The sequence below is a fragment of the Chaetodon trifascialis genome, chromosome 3, assembly GCF_039877785.1.
Source record: "Chaetodon trifascialis isolate fChaTrf1 chromosome 3, fChaTrf1.hap1, whole genome shotgun sequence".
Taxonomy (NCBI): domain Eukaryota; kingdom Metazoa; phylum Chordata; class Actinopteri; order Chaetodontiformes; family Chaetodontidae; genus Chaetodon; species Chaetodon trifascialis.
This window is the reverse complement of record NC_092058.1, coordinates 26858148-26880441: the sequence shown is the minus strand read 5'-3', so window position 1 is coordinate 26880441 and position 22294 is coordinate 26858148. Positions and strand designations below refer to the sequence as shown.

Sequence of the window (22294 nt, the reverse complement as noted above, 5' to 3'; positions counted from 1 at the left end):
TACATTTACTAATAATGTTCTATATTAACTCTTAATAAAAGCCTATTTTATCATGTTCCCAACTTCGAGAGGCGTTGAATTGCAATTTCTATAGCCAGCAACAGCAACCAGAAGCCAAGAGAGATAAACAGGAAAAAAAATGTGTGGGCTGCATTAGGTAAATAAGCCCCATCTGTTCCAACAGCAGCACTGTGGCTGTATTGGTAGGAATTGTTGAATGTTGTAATCAGTTTAAAAGTCTTTCACACTAATGTCCAATGAGTGTCCGCGTAACAAATAAACCCAAGTTCAGACCGGACCTGATGCTGAGAGGAGTCTGCAGGCTGACTCTGGATGCTCACTCTCACTGTCCTGTGTGCAAATCATACAAGGATGTGAGTAACCAGTTTTATGTTATATATAATTGTCAAGAGCAGGTATAAAAAGTCGCAGCAGGGACATGAGTGTGCACATGGGGGCAATAATAACCCTTTTTCACAGCAGACATTTTGAATCAGCACAGCAGGAAAACCACAGCTGGACATTAACAATGGCTCAGTCACATCAAGTGTTCCAGGATGACAGCATGTGGGCTACAGCACCGAACCCTGGACCTGGCTCACCTTCATGGAATGCAGCCTTCATTAATGTCATCTATCTCACTTGTTCTTTTCCTGCTCTGACTTGTCAAAATGCCTACAATGAAAACGGTTTATTGACATACAATAAACTGGTCAACGACCAGCAGCTGTAATGACGATAATAAAAAAAAATCATTAAATCATAAAATATTATAACCTAATGGACAGATCGACCCCTTCTGTATATCTGCGGGTGCCTCTGTGTGGCCTCGGCACCACACTGGTGAGCTGTATGTTGAATTACCGTAAAAATAGAGGACCATAGAGAGCCTCCCACTTTGCTAATAAAAATCATGTCATCAACTCCTGATAATTCGCCTTTGGATGTATTACAAACACAAAATATTTCTGCTGTAACCTCAAATCAACTGAAAGACCTGCAAACACCCACTTCATAACACATCTCTTTCAATTCAAATAGGTGAAATTGTGTCAGTGGGCTCCCCTTTACCAAATATAGGTTATCACAACACTCCGGCTCTCTCCCTCTCTCTCCGGATTGTACCATCGCCGGGATGAATCTGAACTTGTGCGCTGAAAGCTGGAGATGAATACTTCATCTCTGACCCACATAATGGCGATATATCACACCGGGTAAGCGGAGCCGTGTCGTGTTGGCGGCCGCTCCTCCGCTGTGCGCTCCCGGTGCGGCGGCAGCGATTAGCGGCGCGCCTCGCCTCCCATCGTCCTCCGCCTGGATCCGACTCCTCTCTCCATCTCGTTTCCAGGAAGAGGAGAGGAGGAGAGAAGGAGAAGCGGCACACACCGAGAGCGCGGCGACGGAAACGGAAAAAGTAAGTAGCTGGAGATGGAGAAAGGAATGGAAATGGAGTCGCTTTTCCTGAGAGGCGCGTTTACGTGACTCCTGGCTCAGTTGAAAAGTGATGCTCGTACTTCAGCTGCCAGTACTTCGTTACTCGTTACATGTCGCTGCAGGAAACCTCGAAGAAGTTACTGTTTTCTGCTGTTAAGCGAGTGGTGAGACAGGATTAACGTAGGCTAATATTAAAACTATTTTTAAGAAGGTGACACTTTATTTTGCCTTATTGTGAGCTGTGGTTTTAATTAATGTGCAGTAATGTATTACCTTAAGCCTTTCTGAAGCCAGCCACTTCAGTAGAGATGTCATATAATGTGAACGTTGCTCCTGTAATTGGCTTTGTGTGTGACACTGTGATAATTGGCCGCCTAAATGCCTCCATTATAAATTAAGATAAACAACAACATGCAACTGTCTGACCGGTTCTTTCCACAGTGAAGAGCAGGGATGTATGGCAATTAAAAACATTTAGAGTGATGGAGATAAACAGCTGAGAAATATTAGTGAGCACAAAGTGCCAGTGAGTGACCCACAGCAAAGAGCAGCACAGAAAGGCAGTGATGTAGATGTAAGAACAGACTGCAATAGAAAAATGAAACAGTGCTGTGCGGTCACTGCAGAGCCACAATGCAATATATGCTTTACCTGTTTATTAGGCTCACTAAGCTAAAATATAAATACATACTTCATAATGTTTGGTCTCTGATGGAACTGCTCTCCAGTATTTATTCCTATTGATAAAAAAAATGTGTGGGCGAAATATTAAAAACACTTTCTGCTTCCATAAAGTTGAAACAACACCTCTAGTACAACAAAAACTGAACGTTAGAATTTACATTTAGCCAGGATTTACTGCAGGAATGAAGCACTAGATTGCATTAGTTTTAGCTGTGTCTGCCTCATAAAATGCCAACTTAGCTCAAGTCCCTGCTTGAATATTACTGGATTGTTTATAATCTGCTGCTCAATAAGATTTTAAGGTCCTTCTCCAGCCCACGAAATGATGATTGATGATGATGGATCTATTATTACAGCCCTCATGACAGTGGAGACAGTGAATATAAAGACCATCCAGGCCGTATCTGAAAGGTCACTTACTCAATATTCACCACACTTGTCTGTCTTCAGTCCGTCTCGGCACAGACGTAAAGGAGGAAGAATGACATTCTCTTCCTTTCTCCCTGAGGGAGACTGTCACTCTCCTCTACTTTCACACTTTGCTCCAAAGTTGGAAATTATCAACTTCACTTAAAATTGCATAAGGCAGACCTTTGTACTCCAGCGGTGCTCATGCAGACCGCAACTTTGCTTTATGCAAACTACTGTTTCAGCTGTATTATTATGTCAGTGATATTTGAAACTGAAGAAGCTTCTTCGATGAGAGACGAAAAGTCTTACAGAACCACAAGCAGGTCCAGTTGCCTTTGGAAAGAACTTAAAAAAATAATTAGTAAAGTTAGCTAGGTAATTCTGTAAGTTATTAATGCAGAATTTGAGCAGCAAGTTTTATGTTTTAAAGCTGCATGAATCCATTTTTAGCCACCAGGCAGCAGATGAACTCCAAAACAAGATGACAGACAAACAGGCGTTATTGTGGCTAACATGTTGGCCAATAAAGTCCTACTTACACAGACTCTGGAAAGACAGCAACATTAGCTTTCATGGAGTTGACAGTGGGGCTGGGGATCGTTTGAATTTGTTTGATTTTTGTGCCAGTCTGATATCTGATTTTTGACACAATACCAAAACAATGCTTTTGATATGAGAAATAGAAACATGTTTTTCTACAAAGCTCATTTCTGAACAGCAGCAGCTGTGCAAGAAGTTAACACTGGACCGCAGCTTCACTTGACAGATTGATATTCTGAGCTTTGAAATGAAAAAAGAATTCAAGTTAGATAACTTGTCTTTGTTGAGAGCAGTGAGATAAACATACAGTACATTTCCAGGCCAGAAACCTAAAAGACTGCACTAAATGAGGCTGAGAAGCTCTGCAGTGCTGCAGTGTTGGCTGATAATTCTCCGTTCTGTACAGTTTACGGTGCCGTCCTCTTGACTTCACAGGTAACTGACTTGTAGTGCTGGAAAATCCAAGTTTTCCTGCCTGGGAGTCCAACCTGAAGGTACAGTAGTGTCATTGATTTTCCTCTGGCCTCACCTCCTGACCTTTCCCCACACCTTCCTCTCCACTCCCCGTTCTTGACTATATTTCCCGTGCACATTCTTTCTTGCTTGAGCAGGCATTGATTACTTCCTTCCTTCAACTGTCAAATACAAATTCAATCAATTGCTATATTTATTTTGTGCAGCAGTTATGGTGGATCAATGCGGTTTGATGGTGGCCTCAGTAATGTCAGTCTGCTAATTGGCTCGTAAGATAATCTGGATGGAGCTATTTCCAGTCAAAGTTGGGACGAAGTTAAAAACCGATATAACGTATGTGTGTCAGTCACGAGCTGTTGGGATGATGGGCCATCTCTTCCTGACAAGGTGAGTGACACTTTCAAATTCTGAATTGGCAGCAGTGCTTTGAAGTCACAGTTTGACTGACAACTGGTGCCACAGGCTTTCTAACATTTCTTTTTAGTGCAATACATGACTGAATGAATACATCTATTTATTCTATATTTACTGACCAAAGTGCACTGCTTACAATAGTAAAAAGTGTATGCGTTATATTATTGGTATATACCCAACTATGCAGCTGGGACACAGTTTAAGAGACTGAACTAAACTAAAAACGTGCACTATGCTATGCCTATTATTGCTACCCTAAGTGATAGTCTAAGAGTCTATGCTAACAGTGAAGCATGCATTAGTGATATTGGTAAATTAGCCACTAGCATTCTAGAAAACTTGCAACAACTCTAAGAGTTGATATTTTTGGACGACTACATGAATTTCAATGTGTGAACCTTTGGCTGTTCCTATGGAGATCACAATAAACATGAACCTAAACTTGAACTTTGTAGTTTTGGATGAGAGACTATACAGATACAGATATAATGTATCTATTTTTTTTCAAGCAGAGACTAGTTTCCTTGTTTGTACAGAGAGCCAAAGTGAGTGTTTGCAGACTGTGTGCAGCTAAAGATCACTGCATGGCTTATGAATTCTTGTTGGCTCAGCAGTTCCACAAAAAGGTCCGCTCTATCAGCTATAGCTAATAACAAAAAACAAACTCTAATTGCTTCAGGTCGGTCAACTTAGTCTGGAGAGTCCTAGCGGCCTGTGTCGACTCAACACACCGCATGCAAGTGTGAGCATGCAGTACTGGAGCTGGTGATCTACAGGGCACATACCATGCCAGAGTTTATGTTAATGTTTACCAGACTGAAGGCGAGCAGCCTAGTTACTGTGTTGAGCAGGTGGATGAAAGCCAGCCAGCTTGCAGAATACACTGTCCAGACCTCCTGCTGTCTTATGATCCACAAACAGAGGAGGTAAACACATACTTTATGCTTTCTATAAACACAACTCCTAACCGTGAACTAATACCTTCATTATGCACAAATGCTCTCACTCTGAAAGTCAAGCACTCAAATCTTAAAAGCGTAGAAGTATGGCTAACACACACACCCCCACACACACATACACACTCACACATAAAAGCATGGTGCAGTGAGAGAACCGTTAGGGAGTTCATTCCAATTCTGCTGACACTAGATAGGTCTTACCATTCTCTCTCTCTATCACATAGTAATTACTTATAAGGCCACAGGGATTATGATGTCCCCAACTCCCTCCTGTAATAGAGCTTGTGCTCCATATAACCCGTTAGCTTTGGTACCCAGTCTCTATCACCCCACTCATTAAGCCGTCCCTCCCTCTCATTATCCCCTCCATGTAATATTCTTCATCCATTAACTTAGCCCACTTCTCCCACTCCTCACTGTAACTCCCCCTCCTCTTTCGGCCTCTCCTCCATCTTTCCTGCCTTCCCTTACGCTTCCTCCTTCTCTGCTCTTTTCTCCACTCAAGCCTTCACAGCACTGCCACACTGGATCAGCTCACTCTAATTTGACTCCTACACAGCAGTCAGTGAAAGGGAGCAGAACCACTATTCCCTGAATATAGGAGTGGTTGAGCCAGGGAGGGGGCTGTGCTTCAGGGACACAATACAGTGCGCTGGAAACTGAATATACATTGTCCTTACGTAACCAAGCATGTTCCTTGGTGCAGGCACGTCATGTCCATGCATACATCAAGCTTAGTTTTCTCAGCTCTGCTAATGTTTTCCTTTTCCTAAGCGCCTGTATCTATTTCCGTCTCGTCTCCATGGCTCCTGGCACAGCAACATGCAAAATGCAGCCTTGTCTTCTGATTAGCTTCTCTACAGCTTCAACTGGTTCCAACTCTCACATGAAAACCTATAAAGACGTTTGTGCATCTGTGTTAGAGGTCTGCACTGGTCCAAAAAAGATCCCGAAACCAAACTGGGCCCAACTATTTGAAAGCCGGGACATTGACCCATGCGGAACTGAAACATGTCGGACCTGAACCTGGCCGGGAGACGCAGACTGGATCGGCACTGATTTCACATGTGATTTCTATTAACAATTTAAGGTTATTTTACAAGTTGTGAAAACAAATCTTTGTGTCTTAACAACAGTAGCTCTCTTCCCGGTGACTGGCTGTGATGCATAATCCATCCTTCTTGCCAGCAAAGTTGGTAAAATAAAAGCAGGTTTTCTGTTATTCCTCTCTTGCTGATTGAAACACCAAGAGAGGCTATTTCACTTATTATTCAGTTTAAAATTTCACTTGCTGTCTTGTGACAAATGCGAGTCATTTAGTATCAGCTTTGCAGTTTTGTTGCATCTAGCATTATAAAGTCTTTGACTTTTTGCTCTTTTGAACTACGATATTGATTGCTCTTATATTGTCGCGTCTGTTAATGTTAGCATTGCTAAATGGCTATCATCTGTGCTCTCAGAAACAAGTCTGTTGTGGCTATTTGCCAGCTGTACCTTCTCGTCATAATGTTAGGATATGGCAAGTTACAATACACACACACACACACACACACACACACAGATAGCTGATGTTTGTTTCCGGTGTTCATTCGGTATCATGTCGTTTCACCACTGCAGTGATACCCTCAGGTGCTGCATGGGATGTGATTATCAGCTCATTTTGTAGATGTCTGATTCACTCTCATGGCTCTCACAGCATTGTCTTTGGCCATAGCCAGCTGCTCTTTGCAGGCACAATGCTCTAGACTAGACTAGCTAGTTGCAGTCATTTAACAACTAGCTAGTGAACAACATTTAGCAGCCAAAGAGCCAGATATGTCAATCAGGAGTTGGTAGAGACCAAAAACAGAACTAAAAGAGACTGGATATTAGACATACATTTGGTAGGTACTGTCCTCTTCTTGTTCAGATAACCAAATAAATACAAATCCTGTGGCTGACCAATGTGTTGCATGCTCAAGAGCCACTTGCCATTTTTTATATTGCATATGGATGAAATGTATTATTTATTAAAAATTGGAAACGTGACATTGTAAATGTGAAAGCTTGCCACGAAACATAAGAGAGTACGTTAACATGCACACTAGAATCCAGGATTTAAGCCTCATCCTGATTTGGATCATATTCAGCCAATGATGTTTATATGGACCATAAGACACTCGGTTATTCATGTACATATGATAACAGCTTTCCAGGTTTCTGATCACCTGTCCTCAGGTGTGACTCCTCACCATCTCACCCTCTATGTTCTGTACCGACAAATAATGTTCAGAAACCTTGACGAGGTGTGCAACAGCATCCTGGATTCTATTGCAGCTCTCCAGGTTTCATATTCAGGATTCTGAAACCAGGAGAAGACACTTACATTACGGGAATGAAAACAGCAAGGGTTAATTATGATGTGGCAGGTGTGAAAATGTAAAAAAAAATGTGGAAACCTCTATTAATGCAGCTTTAAAAGATCAAGTCTTGACATACACTGACGTACCATGCTGTTGACTATAAATTCATTTTACATAAATTGGCAGGCAATCTTAGATTAGGTGCATTTTCCTTCCATCACATTCTCATCCTTTTATGTGTTTCCCAATGGAACTTTTATTTGGCTGAAAGATGGTCAGTGCCTTCATGTGCTCAGCCGAAACAGCGACATAAAAACCCAAGAAGGAGAAAGAAACAGGTGCTATATTCTTTCCTCTTAAACATGACGGCACTCTTGAGTTGCTACGGTGACAGTGTGCTCACTTTTACAGCATCTGTCAGCTGAACAGAGACACATGCGCATACACACACAAATGAAAAGGACAGCCACTTGAAGCCGGGGGGGGAGTGAGTTGTTTGCCGTTTAAAGGCAGATAAGAGAAACACCAACTGCTCCATGACAGCCTCGGCCAACAATCAGCCACCACTGATTTAGTCTCAGCTCTCTCATTATAAGACCTGGAGCCAGATTCAGCCTGCTAATTCACTTCATCAGTACCGATAGGGACACGGGAACAGCTGGGCTGGAGCATTTTGCTGTTTCAATCTTGTGTAAAATATGTAAATGACAACATTCACAGCGAGGTGGTCAGCCGTGGCAGCAGAGCTAAAAGACGCTGTGGTGACAGCAGCAGATAATTTTCCTGATGTGGGTTGTGGCAACAGTATTATGCTGCATTGTTACTTCTCACCACAGAGTCTCTGTCTGCTGCCGGTGATTTATTACAGTAGCTCACAGTATGTTTACGTGTACAGTAGAGATAAGATTAACAGAGAGAGCAGCCATTGGCTCCATTTGCTCTCTGGAAGCTGAGGGATGCCGTCTCTCCCTCCGGCCTATTGATCCTGAGGTCAGCTCTGGCTCAGAGGACAGTCTTGGTTGAGCAACTCTCTGCAGCCCACAAACCGACTTTAGCTTTCTGCCAAGCTCTGTTAAGGCAGCACATTCACCTAATCCTGTCCGGGCCATTAGATCAGTTGGAGCTGGGCAGCCAGGTAAAACAGAGCTTCATCCAATCTTGGAGCTGACCCGCGGCACGATATCTGCAGCTGCAGAGGTGGCGATTCAGTTGGCTGAAAGGATCTGAGCTGTAGATCTGTCAGCCGGAGAGGCTGAATGTATTCACACTGGGATGTGCTGTATGTTCACATGGTGAAGAGGAGCTGTGGTGCCCTGAGGTATTCTAACAAAGAGGCTGTGAAAGTGTCATGTAGAGTATACGTTGTTGGTCTGAAGCAAAGCAGAGAAAACGAGGTCTGCTGTCCTGCAAATCCTATCCAAAAGTAAACTACAAGTCCCTCCTGTGCTTTGGCTCCATCTTTAGTGTTCAGCTCTCTTAGCTCAAGTGTTTCTTTCCAGACATCACCTGTCAATGAGACTGTGTGGGCAGCAGGCCTACTTCTTTTTCTTTACATTTTCTTCAGATAAAGTTGGAGCTTCTTTAGGTTTCTTTACTTTATCTATTCATCCACAGTTGCCCTCACTGCCAGAAAAAGGAGCATGTTTAGAATAGTACTTTGGAGAAGCTTTTATGGTCTGGCTGAAGGGCTGTACTTGAATGACATGCGGTACCTGACACTGCTGGCCTCTTCTAGCCTGTTCTGAAAATGTTCAACAGCACCGTGGAAACAGTGGAAAGTAATTACATCATGGAGAAAGAGCGTTTTCTGTTCTCTCACAGGCTGCATCAATGATCCATTTGAAAAATTATTTTGCCTTCAAGCCTTAATTCATGACCATCGTGGCCGCAAGGCACACACTTCCTTTCATAGTGAATCCCCTCATACATCTTTTTTATCAGTTTCATCACTTATTAGGCCGAGAATTCTGCTGCTTACTTTATAATGTCAGACAGTGAAGCCGCGTAGAATAACAAGATGTCAAGTTTGGACTCTGGTTTAATTACCATTTGCTCATGTTCTGCATGTGAATTGTCTTGGCTGAAATTCATGCATTCATCCATTCAGCTGACTTGATTAAAAATTGAAAATATAAGGAGGGAAAAAGCTGGTCTCATTATCACTGTAGCTGAACAAGGGTGTTATTTTTTACATCTTTGTCCCAGCACTGCACGAGAAAAATCTTTTTTGTGAACCGATCTGACATTTTTTGCAAAGAAGGTGACGGCTGAATAGAAGTCTACAGGGAATAGGATGCATTTAATCTCTCTGTGTGCATGTTTAACCTTGTGCCGCTGCAGCCTGGTATCACGCCCTGTAATTCGCCCGCTGGTCCATGCCGGTCCACCTTGTCTGTGTCACGTTTTGCATCACCCTGATGTGAAAACACATTCTCATTCTGCCCTCAACAAATGAATAATAAATATGCAATGTTTGATTACACTTTCAAAACAAATCTTGCTCACATTTGGTTACTCTTTCAAAATAAAGCTTGCTGACAAACATTTTGGTTTGGTTTAGGCACCAAAATTACTTGGTTAGGGTCAGGAAAAGTTAAGTTTAGTTAGTAGTTTCAGTTAATAGTAATATCTTCTTCCTCAAAACCACCAGAATTGGTTTCACACAGGAATCGAATCCTGGTCTCCTGTGTGAAGGTTGTGTGTGTGTGTGATCCACCCCTCTACCCCAAACTCAACATCTAAGGCTTTTTTACCTTTTATACAAGCTAAATCTGTCCATTACAGCCATTATCACCCCCTGCTGGTACTGCACTGCCATACACGTCATACACACACATAGGCGACGCAAACAGTCACACTGACACGCCATCCTCTGGTGGAATGGCGGGTCTATTACACGAGCGGTGTGTAGACTGCATTGGCTGTTGCAGCCTCCTGGAACTAGCCGAGTAAGATTGTTGTTTTTACGTACAAGTGACTTGAATTATACGTGAGACTGACACGTTACATTATCATCATGCGGACACATATTTTGTTCAAGAACCTGCAGAGATAGAAGAGGTCTCAAACCAGAGTTCCTTTAAAATTTGATTTCTTCTTATTAACATCACAGAGATTTATGGATATCAGCAATTATAAGCAGCGTGGTGGGGAAGACGTCTGCAGAAGAATAATGACCAGAGTACACAGCATCCTTCAGTGTCACGTTCCACCTCTATCATGGCTGCTGGAAACAATCTGCTGCCATTTTAGCCACTGTGTGTGTCTGTGTGTGTGTGAGTGTGTGTGTTTGTCCACAAGCATCACACTTGAGGCTCTTTCCCACTCGCACCTGGTCTATTTTTGCCGGAGAAGCTCGTGTCTCTGAAGTGTGAAATTCTCTTGTGAATGTATAGAAATGTCTGTATTTCCTGGCAACTGACTTAAAAGCAACTGTTAACGCTTCATTTGTGGTTGCTTTTGAAGGAGTGTGAAATTTGACCGTGGCTCATGAGGGCTGTGCTGACAAGCAGTAATTACCAAGCTGAGCTGAGCTTCAGATGAAATCTTTATTTATTGTTTGTCAGTATTTATTGTCAGACTAAATAAATAGAAATATTGCTTACCTGCTCTCAAATCTAACACACGAGTAGCTGCTAGCTGTATTTCCTGTATGGTTTAGTTTTCTCTTTTTAATTACCTCGGCAGTATACTGAAGCAGATTGAACCTCAATTGCATCAGTACAAAGAGGAAAGTAAAGAAACACATTTATTTATATGAGAATGTCTCCCATCATTTATTCAGAGGCCTGTAGTAATACCCAAGAACTGCTGCGTCTTCACGTTCCTCTGTCTGTCTTCACTTGGCCAAGACTTTTCTCGTTAAATGGATCTGTATCAAAAGCGGGTTGTCACCATGAAGTAGCTGGCCTGTGCTGAACTTAACCAGATAAGGCTTGTTTGAGCCAAAACAGTACTGATTGTATCAGACCATGGAGGTGGAACTGCTATTGGAGCTGTGGGGGATGGATTCAGCGTTGTTAAAACCAGGCCAGTGTGAAAAGCTGTTAATCTGATAAAGCTCAGGCACCTTCATCGGCATTTTTATACACTTCCACACACACACGCACATCCAGATAAGCGGACACACATTTGCACGCATGCACACACTAATAAATTTTGGCAACTTTGTCAGTGTACTGAGGTCAGCTACAGACTGCAGCACAGATGCGCTATTTGAATACTGCAGACTAATTAAATACAAGTCAATAAATGATCCCTTGCTGAACTGCGTGCACCCATAGAGAGAGAGTGCAGAGAGGATCAGCTGTAGACCAGGGGAAAGCACAGCAGCCGTTTTATCTGACCTCTAAATAATGAAAAATGGTTACTGCACTGAAAACAACCTGTAATACACACTTAAAGGAGGATTAAAGGCTCAGGGAAGGAGGTAGTTTTTAAAAAATTTAAACCGTGCAGCAGGTTAAAGATTGCTGCTGCATTTCATGCTATAATGTGCTGTTCAAAGCAGTAGCCAGGAGCCTTTTCATCCTTAATTTCAAACCTCAATATATTGTGATGTCCATCAATCCATTTTTTTTTTTTTTTTTTTTTTACCCATTGGAAAGATTAAGCAGAATATCCTGTAAAAACAAGCTGAAACAAACATGGAGATCAGACACAGGAGCAGTGCAGTTTTGGCATCAGATTGGGTTTCCACATACTCAGACCACCTCTTATCGCAAACAGAAGTGCAGACAGCAGTGTTGTGGATTTTGTTGGCAGTAGGGCACTGACAGACCTTCCAAAATCCCAAAGCTTTTTATGTGCTGTGTGTTGGGTTTTCTCTTCGACATCATTTTGTATTTAAATAGTCCTCATTTAAATTGCACTCCAGCGTGTTAGTATTTCACATTCATGAAGTTAGCGGGATTCACAAGGGACAGATTGCAAAAAGAAAGGTTCAAATTGAATCAGCAGGGTCCAAGATATCCTGGCTTTTAGTCTCCAAAATGCTGGATCCTACATTTCCCACAGTGCAACTCAATAGCATCTTTCAGTAAACCTCTGAGTCTTTCAAAATCTACACCTCCAGTGTCTAGCACAGGCTTTCTGCTATACTATATTTGTGGTGTGCAAGCCCATGCCAACATGAACAGGGCTTTCTTCTGTTGCTGTTGTTCTGATCACACCTCCGCGCTGGGTGCCGTGTTCACCGCTGATTGTTCCTCCTCACAGTTTGAGGAAATGATAAACCCCAGACTGTGTTCAGGCACATCTTGTGTTCTGATTCCAATGTATAGAACCGGCTTTCGTTGCTGTTGTGCGTGATCACGTCACACGTGGTCTTTCAGGCATCTTTTAACAATCTACATTGGTTGCTGTGGTAACGACCTAGTTGTGTGCATGTATGCTAACGGGCGGTGTGATTTTCCAACGTAGAACAAAAACAACAAGCTGCCACTTCGATGGAAATGTGTCATTGCGATATGTTGCCACAGTGATGCGTCGTCCACTGAACCTCAGTGAAGATTGATGCTGTTTTCACTCATGCTTTGACTGTAAACATGGCCACCGACCTGCACTGTGGTTATCAAGGTTCTTGTTGTGTTGCAAGTGATGTAAGGGAGGTTTCAAATGGGATTGATTGCCCACACCAAGATACATCTCCAGAAATCCTGTTTTGATATTTAATATTATTATTTATCAGTATGTCATGATTGCGGTTTAAATCTGACGGTTGTCATGTTTGTTCTAGGGAACCTCAAACTTACACCATGTTTACATCATATTGACTGAACTATGAGCAGCCAGATGGGATAAAGCACCCTGTCAGTCGACTAATTGTAATATCAAGCCGAAGACATGAGGAATTGTTGAAAGATGCAATACTGTATCTGTCATTTGTCAGCAAGACTTGTGGAAGTGACAACAAATTGATGCCAAGATGGCTGCAAAGGCTCCATCATGACAGTTCGTTGTAATGCAGTATTAACACTAAGTTTGCTTTCAGTGAGCGATTACTGAGGTGGGCGCTAGCGAGAAGAGGGAGGGTAGCTGCTGCAATGTGCAGCTCTTTGCTGCTGCACTCAGGTATTATGATGCTTTTACTTGGCGAGGAGGCGATACAGGAGCCGATTTTACTGGTATCTGGTACTGGAGCAATGATCGGTCGAAAGGTTATTGAAATGTTGATGCTACTACTCAGCAAAACTCGCCATATTAATTATATAGAGCATTATGATTATAGGAGGTGGATAGTAGCTGCCTGTTGTGTACTGGCTGGTAGGACTGGAGGAGCAGGGTTCTAGCTCGTTGATTCACAATACACAACTTTTATGTTGCAGCCACAGCAGCCATTTCTCATTGTCTGACTGGACCTTAACAGTTATAGTTCAGGGTGAAGTCGGGCATTAAGCTGCCTGGCATCAGCTGCTTCATTCGTGGGGTTCAGTGGGGCTCTCCCTTCAACTCCTGCTAATGCATCACAAAACTAAACTTGCTTCCGATTGGCTCTCATTGCTGAACAATGACTAAAATCCATCCAGTCAGGGAAGTTTGTAGCATTTGAAACAGACCCATAAGCAGTTTTACCCTCTCAGTCTTTCAATAGAAGTAATTCAATTAAATTGGGGCAGAAGTACATTTATTTAGAAATTGTTACTCTTGATACATCTGAACACAACATCATGAAAAATTAATAATAGCAGACTATGAATGTGAGAGTTAATTCAATCTGATTCCCTAATGTGAGTCTTTCCCGGGGACGAGTAACGCTGGATTTCCTCCTTCCAGGTCTGATTAATAAAGGATTAACTTACAGGGCGGCACAGTTGGATCCAGTTTAGTCATCTCAAATATTCCAATTTGTTGTATCAAATGTTATTACTGGCTGGATTTGTGCCTTGGCTTCAGGTTAGCTTTTCCAGTCTCACTATTTGCATATTGATGTGTCTAAATTTCATGAGCAGAAGAACCAACAGACGGAGCTCAGATGTTCCTCCTCCACAACAACCTGTTTATCATAACTGATGTTTATTGTCATTCAAACTTGGATGGAAGGTTGATAAGACACTAATCAATGATAATGCATGGTATGAAATTAACATGCACTTCATTATGCTTCATTTAATGGAGGACGCTTTCTATGGCTTTACATTGAGAGACGGTCCCTACATGGAGGGAGCTGAGGGAGAGTGACTGTGATACCTAATTAAAAGTTTCAAGTTGGAGCCACGCTGATTGTAAATGACTTCAGATGATGCTGGTGGGCTTACTGTTGATCTCAAGCTGTTCAAGCAGTTAATTAAAAAAAAACGATGTGGCGAACCAAATCGGTTACAGATTTCAATTAATGCACTCTGTGAGTCGGGCAGGGGGAGAACTACCCTGCCTCGTTAGCAAGCGCACGCCTGCCAGGGTCAGCCTATAGGAAAGCAACCACTTTTATTTGTTTTTCATCCTTTTTCACAAGCCATTATTAACAGCAAACCAAGCGATAAGCAATCATGTGCAAAAGAAATGAAAAAACAAAAGCTGCACCTCTTGGGAAAAGCCTAACTGTTGCTATGGTAACCTACCCGCACACTAACATGGGGGAGATTTTATTTTGAAGGACAGTCCTCTTGTTATCTTCCCCTTTTGTCCTTTATTCTTTCATCTGTGAGATGATCAAAGGTATGGCAGGTAGATAAAGTGTGGCAGTAAAATGGAGGGAAACAGACAGAGAGGGGAAGAGGGGAAGAGGGGGAGGAAGGGTGGAGGTTGGGTGGGGGGGCTGCACGTTTTAAAAAGAGATGTGAAGCTTTAAAGGATAAACTGCTGAGATACTGTGTTAAATCACAGCTGGGCATTTAACAGCAGTTACTTTTGCACTTAAATCTCCCTCTGTGACCTCCTCAAAACACACCTGACTTTGACCGTAATGACTAGTGTTGTTCCTCCCTGTATGACACATAAAGTTGTGATACAGGGTGCATTTGAGGTGATAGTCAGAATTAGGTTTGCAGTGCATTGTGGGTTTATTCTTGATGCTTCCTCCCACGTCGATGACAGACTTCCTCCCCCGCTCTTCGCTGGAAACCGTGCGGAGGCAGGAGAAGTGGGTTACACACAGGAAACAGAAAGCTCCTGAGGCATGACACAGGAAAAAACAACAGCAGCACCCAACATCACCATGATAAGGGAAAGAAAGTTAAACATGAAACCTGCTGCTCATCTGAGCAGAGCATGGAAGATGAGGACAGTTTGATTCCCAGTTACACACAGGCAAAGTGTCAAAGGGAAAGGTGGGTAAACTGGATCTTGTCAGTGATCATCAACCATCCAGTATGTTCACGAAGCAATTAGCATTATCCTTTAAATTAGAAGATGAGACGTAGCAGCATCCAAGGCTGGATGATTCCTTTTAATGAGACACATATGTGGTTAACAAATCTGACCAAAGAAATGAACTTTGAGCAACATCACAAGTGAACTCGCACATGTTGGGTGTAGTTGAATACAAGATGTAAAAACTTCCCACTGATTTGTATTGGACTTCATAACGATGATGGAGAGTTTAGAGCACAGAATGAATGAAGCCAACGCTTTGAGTGAGTAACAGGATGGTTCAGGCAGTGGGCGTATTCCTTTAAATAGCCTTCTCATGCTTAACATGCAGCAGATTGATATTTATATGATTTGAGCTCAGAGTTTAATTAAAGGAGCATTGCTAAACTGGAAGCAAGCATCTGTTATGCAAATCAGCTTAAGTGTGTTTACAGTGTGCTCTCATTTGTATGCCTGCCTATGTGTTTTTGTGCAAGAAATTTGCAGAGCCTTTACAATGCTTGTCTCTGTGGCCTAGAGGTTTAGGATGTTTACCATGTAATGTGAGCCAATACAGGTTTTGGACTTTGGTTGCATGTCTTGTCCTTTACTGTCTCTCTCTAATCATCTTTCTTGTCAATGTACCTGTACAATGTAGTGTTTTACTGCTGTAGCTAGTGAGGGTGGAGTTGGTTTTAACTACTTTACAGACTGCTGGTTAGTTAGCCTGTGACGTTATCAGTCACAGGCGCCATCCTCATTTGGACAGACAGCATTTTCTGCTCAGGGGATCAATTTGTGCAACTCCTCAAAACTCAAAGAGAGTTAGACTATAAGAATCGTGTAGTTATGAATGATTGTAAATGAGGTCATTTTATTGTGTCATTGCTTTGGTTTTGTGCTGTTTTCTTGTATTTTCTTGTTGAGTTGTGTGTATCATCTAAAAAAAATAAACATTTTAACTTAATTTTATGTGCCCATTATATGTTTTCACATCCAGTCATAATCAATTTTCATTTTTATCGAATAAGCTGCTAGTTACTTTCTCATTGAACTGATAAAATATAAATGTCTATAAATGTGAGAAAATAATGAGGAATGACTATCACATTTTCCCCAGAGTCCAAGGAGAAATCCTTAGATTGCTTGTTTTGTCGAAGAAATTGTCCAGATCTCAAAGATAGTTCATTTACTACAATATGAAAGAGAGAAGGATTGACTGATTGATTAAATGACTAATCCCTGCAGCATTGCTGTCAGATGATTATCAGCAGTAAACAATAGAATATTCCCCTGTGAAATGTAGTTCAGTAGAAGTTTTAAAGTAGCGTAAAATAGAAGTACACAAGTACATGTACCTCAAGCCTATATTGAGTAAATGTACTTAGTTACTTTGCACTGATGAGATGCTTCCTCTGACTAATACACTCAGAAGCATCCCATTCTTCGTGTGTTAGCATCTTGTAGCTGACTGTAAATGGCAGCTCAACAGAAAATGCACACACTGTTCTTTGGTGAAGAATACTGTGTATTACAGTAATACTCATGTGCTGTGTGTTGCACTGCTCAATCCATTTTCATTTCATATCCTCTGCAGGGCCCTGAGTGAGGCAGCGGAGCATCCTCAGGAGAGGAGAGTCCAGCCTGGCCTTTAACTGATACCACCACCACTCAACTCCCTTTTGCCTCTCCAATAACAAACCTCCCCCTCACCCTGGAGCCCTGATTCCAGACTCCCAGCTCTCATACACCTCCATCTTCTCAGCTCCCCCTGATCAATCCTCCACCAAACCTTCCTGGACTCTGGCCCTCCTCCTCCTCCTCCTCCCACTTCCCTCCCAGCCTCGGTGAGCCATGGCAGTACCATCAGCCCAGGAGTTTCACTGGCAGAGCCTGGCACGACTGCCGAGCGGCCGTGTCTACCACTCCCTGTCTGAGGTCGGGGGGCAGATGTATATGCTGGGGGGCTGTGACGCTGCAGGGAGGCCCTGCCCGGCCCTGGAGCTCTACTCCCCGGAGGTACCAAACAAATGCAGTGTGGGCAGTAACTGACTAACAAAGTACTGTTATTAGTGATGTCACATCTACAATAATTTGGCCACACATCACCATAAAGTTGCAAAAAGCAATGTGAACTAACACACATTCACACATTTGTTCAAATTTGTACATGAAATGTTGCATTTCCCCAGTGCACTGAATACAAGCTGAAGCTGAAATATTAAGCTCATAATTTCTTGGCAAATCAACAGCAAAGTACTATCTGTACAGTAGCTGCAATTTCCACTGTGCATTATTTAAATCCCCCTGAAGACACTGTCACAAATCAGTTGATTTCAATTGGAAATAAACTAGCTGTATATGTAAGGCAACTCCCAGCACTGAGGAGGCGCACAAATAAGAAAAGCAAAACTAAAACCAGGAAAAGTTCAACCTCATAGTAAACTTTGGTGGCTTTGTTGCAACTGAAATGTTGCTGTTGAAGATTCAAAGATTATGGTGTTTTTATTGGCTTTAAGTATTCTGCCTCAGTGAAACATCTGCTCTGTCCTGTGTGCCATCAGACTTTAGAAATTACTTAAATAAAATAATAATAATCTTGAAACATACGCAGATATATTTACAGCTGACCTGCATCAGCAACTGCTCTGCCTGAACGCAGCCGATTGTCCCTGTTTGCAGGGGGACCGGTGGATAAGCTTGCCGCCCATGCCCACGCCTCGCGCTGGTGCAGCTGTGGCAGTGCTGGGAAAACAAATCCTGGTGGTGGGAGGAGTGGGGGAGGACCAGAGCCCCCTGAAGGTGGTGGAGATGTATAACACAGAAGAGGGGAGGTGGAGGAAGAGGAGCGCTCTGCGGGAGGCCTTGATGGGTGTATCCATCACTGTGAAAGGTACACATAACATTGTTAGTAAGAACACTGTGAAAAAAAGTGTCAGTAGATAAAATGCTGCTCAAACCCAGGGTGAATGAGTTTAGTCCTCATTCACTAATATTTCTGCACATAGTGTCACTACGGGGTGGTATGGTGATATATGCAAAGCTGGCAATAATGAGAAAAAAATGTGTGGCTGATTGAAAATAATTTGCTGTGTAGGTTGAATCTCGTATCAGTTTAATGGTACTGCTCTTAAACACGAGAACTGTGAACTGTAAAATTACAGTTCACCACCGAAAATAATCCATTTTCAGAAAAGCTGTTTTTTTAATCTACAGCTCCAAACAGAAAGCAGAGGAGCTATGCTTGCTCAATCATCTTGGAATAAGGAAATGTGTCCACTATCCAGTCATAGTATCTCATTTCATTAAGTTACGCACTTAATCAATTCCAGTTTGATGTGCGTAGAAATATCAAGCCAAAACATGAAATTTGCTATTGATTATGCCAAATGTATTTCATGAATGCAGCAGCAGATGTATCACGTTATTCAGCAGAGACTGCATGAAAAGTGAAAGCAGTCTGTTGGACGGAAACACTATCAACAAGTACTGAAACAGCGGCAATCCAGAGCATTAGCTCAGCCTGTTACCAGTTTATGCCCTGTACAATAACATCTGTGTATTGCACTGATCATCAGCTGCCTGTCTGTCCCATCCGGCCCACAGAATATTAATGAATTCAGAAAAAGAGCACATCTAAAGTTACTTACTACTGGAGGAGGCCCATTCGGTCCTGAGAGTGATTGTTGATTAGCTGCGCAACCCAAAAAGTCCATGATTCATAGTTTACCTGGTCTACAGAATCAGATTATTCTAAAGCTCCATCCTCTCTACTCATCCACCTTCAAGCCCCTCGGCTTCCAGGCTGACATTCCCTGGAGCCGACAGCAGCGCAGTGGCCAGACCACAGGAGGTGACTCCAGAGCTGTCGCAGAATCACTAAGCTTGTCTATTAGATGCTTAGTATACACACAACTGCTATTCTAGCAGACTGAAGGTAGTTACACCACTGGTTTACTCATTTACCAGTACAGATCTCCTGTTTGTATCACTCACAGTCTGTTGCTCTTACACATGCATTATACATACATACTTTTGTTCATCTTTTCACCACTTTTGCTGACATGGAAATGCAGAAACACAAGCACATCAACATGACGTGACTGCATCATGCAGGCTGTTTAGGTCGCACTAAATAACACATGCACCCTCCAGTGTCTGACCCCAAAGACCCCTAAAGTACCCCAAAGTGCCTGTGTGAGCCTTACTCTGGTTACTACTTGTAACCATTAGTTAACCAAATAGAAGATTACACTTGCTATTGTAAATGAACATATATATTAGATTATGAGTGCAGCAATATTTTAACCCCAAGCAATAAAAATGAAAATAATTGATACTGATTAATATGCCCAACACTACTGTGGACCTGCAAATTGAGTCTCATTGAGTATTTTTGTTTAATTCCTGAAGAGGAGCTTCTGTTGAGATAAGGACTCATTCATTTGTAGTTGAACTGTGGGTGTTGTACTGAGCACTGACTGCCTCCTTGGTTTAGGTCTGACAGCATTTTCTCTTGACATATGGATTTTCCATGTTTTTAGGAGACCACTCGTCCTGATATAGGCTATTAGAAATAACATTCATTTTGCAAGAAAGTAAAAATATTCAACAATAATATGCTAATTAGGTCTAAACACTGTTTTTTGGAAGGTCCAGCCCCTGCAGGTGTCTGCTTGGAAAAATTCTAGATCTTGGATGCATGTAGCGAAGGACCTCTGCTATAGGGTCTTAACACACACTGTACGTATTAGATTTAGTGGCTTATTTTGAGATGAGTGATCTGTGTGTCCTGTCCAGAGTCGCTCTGGGAAATGGATTTGTCTGCCAGTTGTCCCTCTCAGGTACTGCAATGGCCAAAGCTGATAACACATCCACATGTAGAATGTTCTACCCAGCTGCTGTTACCACCAGTCTATGGCAGTGAAAATAGAGGCTGTAGTGTGGAGTATACAGAAGTCTAAATATGCACTAGTTGGGGCGTGCACCAAATGATGTCCAACTGTGAATTTGGAACCACACTTGCCAATATTCAATGAAAAATGACTTCACAGCAAAGCAGCATGTTTAGGTCTTTTCATCAAGATGTTCTTGAAACATGACATTGCACAACAACAGTATACTTCAGCAGCACAAACAATCAAGCAGTGTTAGTCTGCATACATCCATCTGACAAGAACAAAAGCATTACATGACTAAAACCCAGTAAGAGCCAGTATTTAGTGTGGAATTAGAGCACAGCTTTAATCTTGTGATTACATTCGAACAGTGACACAGCGGTCAGTTTGCTCACAGCGTGAACCCAGTGTGTATCTTATGATACATCGAGGTTATACAGCCGAGACAACAGATTTAGGTAACAAACTAGAAGTTTTTCTTGGGAACTCGTTTGTTTGTCTTTGAGCTTTGATTCTTCCCGACTGTCAGATTCAACCACTCACATGACATGAAATTATGTCTTCATTTAGAATGTATTTAAATGTATGTATCAAATCTGCTTTCATCAGGAAGTACGTATGTGTGTGAAGTGCAGAGAAGATGATCGGAGTAACTGCACTCCACAGTGAACTCCAGATAACTTTGAACACACTCTATGAGCAAGATTTCAAATAACACTTCAATGCACTTAAGCTTAACCAAGAAGTCTACGGTAAGTTTTTGTTTTTGATGTCAATGGAACGATGTTTGGCCTCTAACACTCATTCATTCTCACATTTTGGGATGATTCTGGCATTCTACATAAATAAGCAGTCTTTTCAGAGAGCATCTCTTCAGCCTGGGATGAGTTGTGTTGTGAGCAGTGCTGCATCGGTCCCTGTCTGCTTGAACACAGATAGATGTTGTATACACACAGACTTATTGGCTGTGTATATTCATCATGCCGCCCTCTCCAGCTCCCTGAACAGTCTTCAGTCCACTTTCATCCCCAAACTGGTTCTCAGCAGCTGAAAAAGACAAATTGTCTGACAAAATGATCGATGGGGCCAAATTAGAACAAATATGCTATATTTGAATGGATGCTCAATCATCAAATTGACTAAATGATGCCATTTTTATTGACATTTGTAGAATCATTATTTTCCAGATATTAGATAATGAACTTCAGGTAATGAGCTTTTCTGTTCCCCTGAAATGAATATTAAGTGTTTTGGAAACTTTTCTAACCTGTGTTATTTATGTAATGCACAGATGCATGGAGGTTGGAATGTGAAATCAATGGCTTTATATCCAAAAATTTGAAAAAATGATAAAGAAAAACAAAATAAAAATGCAAATTGTTTTCCTGCAGCCCTACTTCTCTTCATTCTGATGGTTAAGGCTATATTTTCCCTTGTGTCAACACTCTCACCCACTTCCATTCTTATTCTAGAGGTGTCTTGCCAAAGTGCCAGACGTGGACTCTTGCATTTTTATTCTGCTGCTGTAACTCCCTGTCCTTCCCATGTCTGTCACAGTCTCCTGCCTCGTCACGAACTTCTCACCCAACTCTCTAGCTTTGCACATTTTTAACACTTCATGAAATAAAGTGCCAATGAGGTGTTTCCATCAGCAGGGATTGTTTTTTCACAAGCCGATTATTGTTGAGCAGGTTGTTATTGTTTGATTATATTTCTGCATGTATATTTCACAGAATGAACTCGAATCCATAAAACACATTTGATGAAAACTGCCTAGCCTTGCATTATATGTGCATTATAAACACATGAAAGCACTTAGATAGCAACTCTGTGTGTGTGTGTGTGTGTG

The 22294-nt window shown here is 42.0% G+C and overlaps 1 protein-coding gene across 1 annotated transcript in view; it reads left to right on the top strand.

Annotated features, from left to right (window-relative positions):
* The first annotated feature begins 1009 nt into the window (after positions 1-1009).
* Positions 1010-22294, top strand: part of klhdc8a (kelch domain containing 8A) — a 37767-nt gene continuing 16482 nt past the window's right edge. Inside the window, exons 1-4 of the mRNA XM_070958852.1 lie at positions 1010-1414; positions 3505-3563; positions 17145-17566; positions 18230-18440. Coding sequence (XP_070814953.1) covers positions 17402-17566; positions 18230-18440 — 376 coding nt within the window. The 5' untranslated portion in view covers positions 1010-1414; positions 3505-3563; positions 17145-17401. The remainder of the gene's footprint in view (positions 1415-3504; positions 3564-17144; positions 17567-18229; positions 18441-22294) is intronic.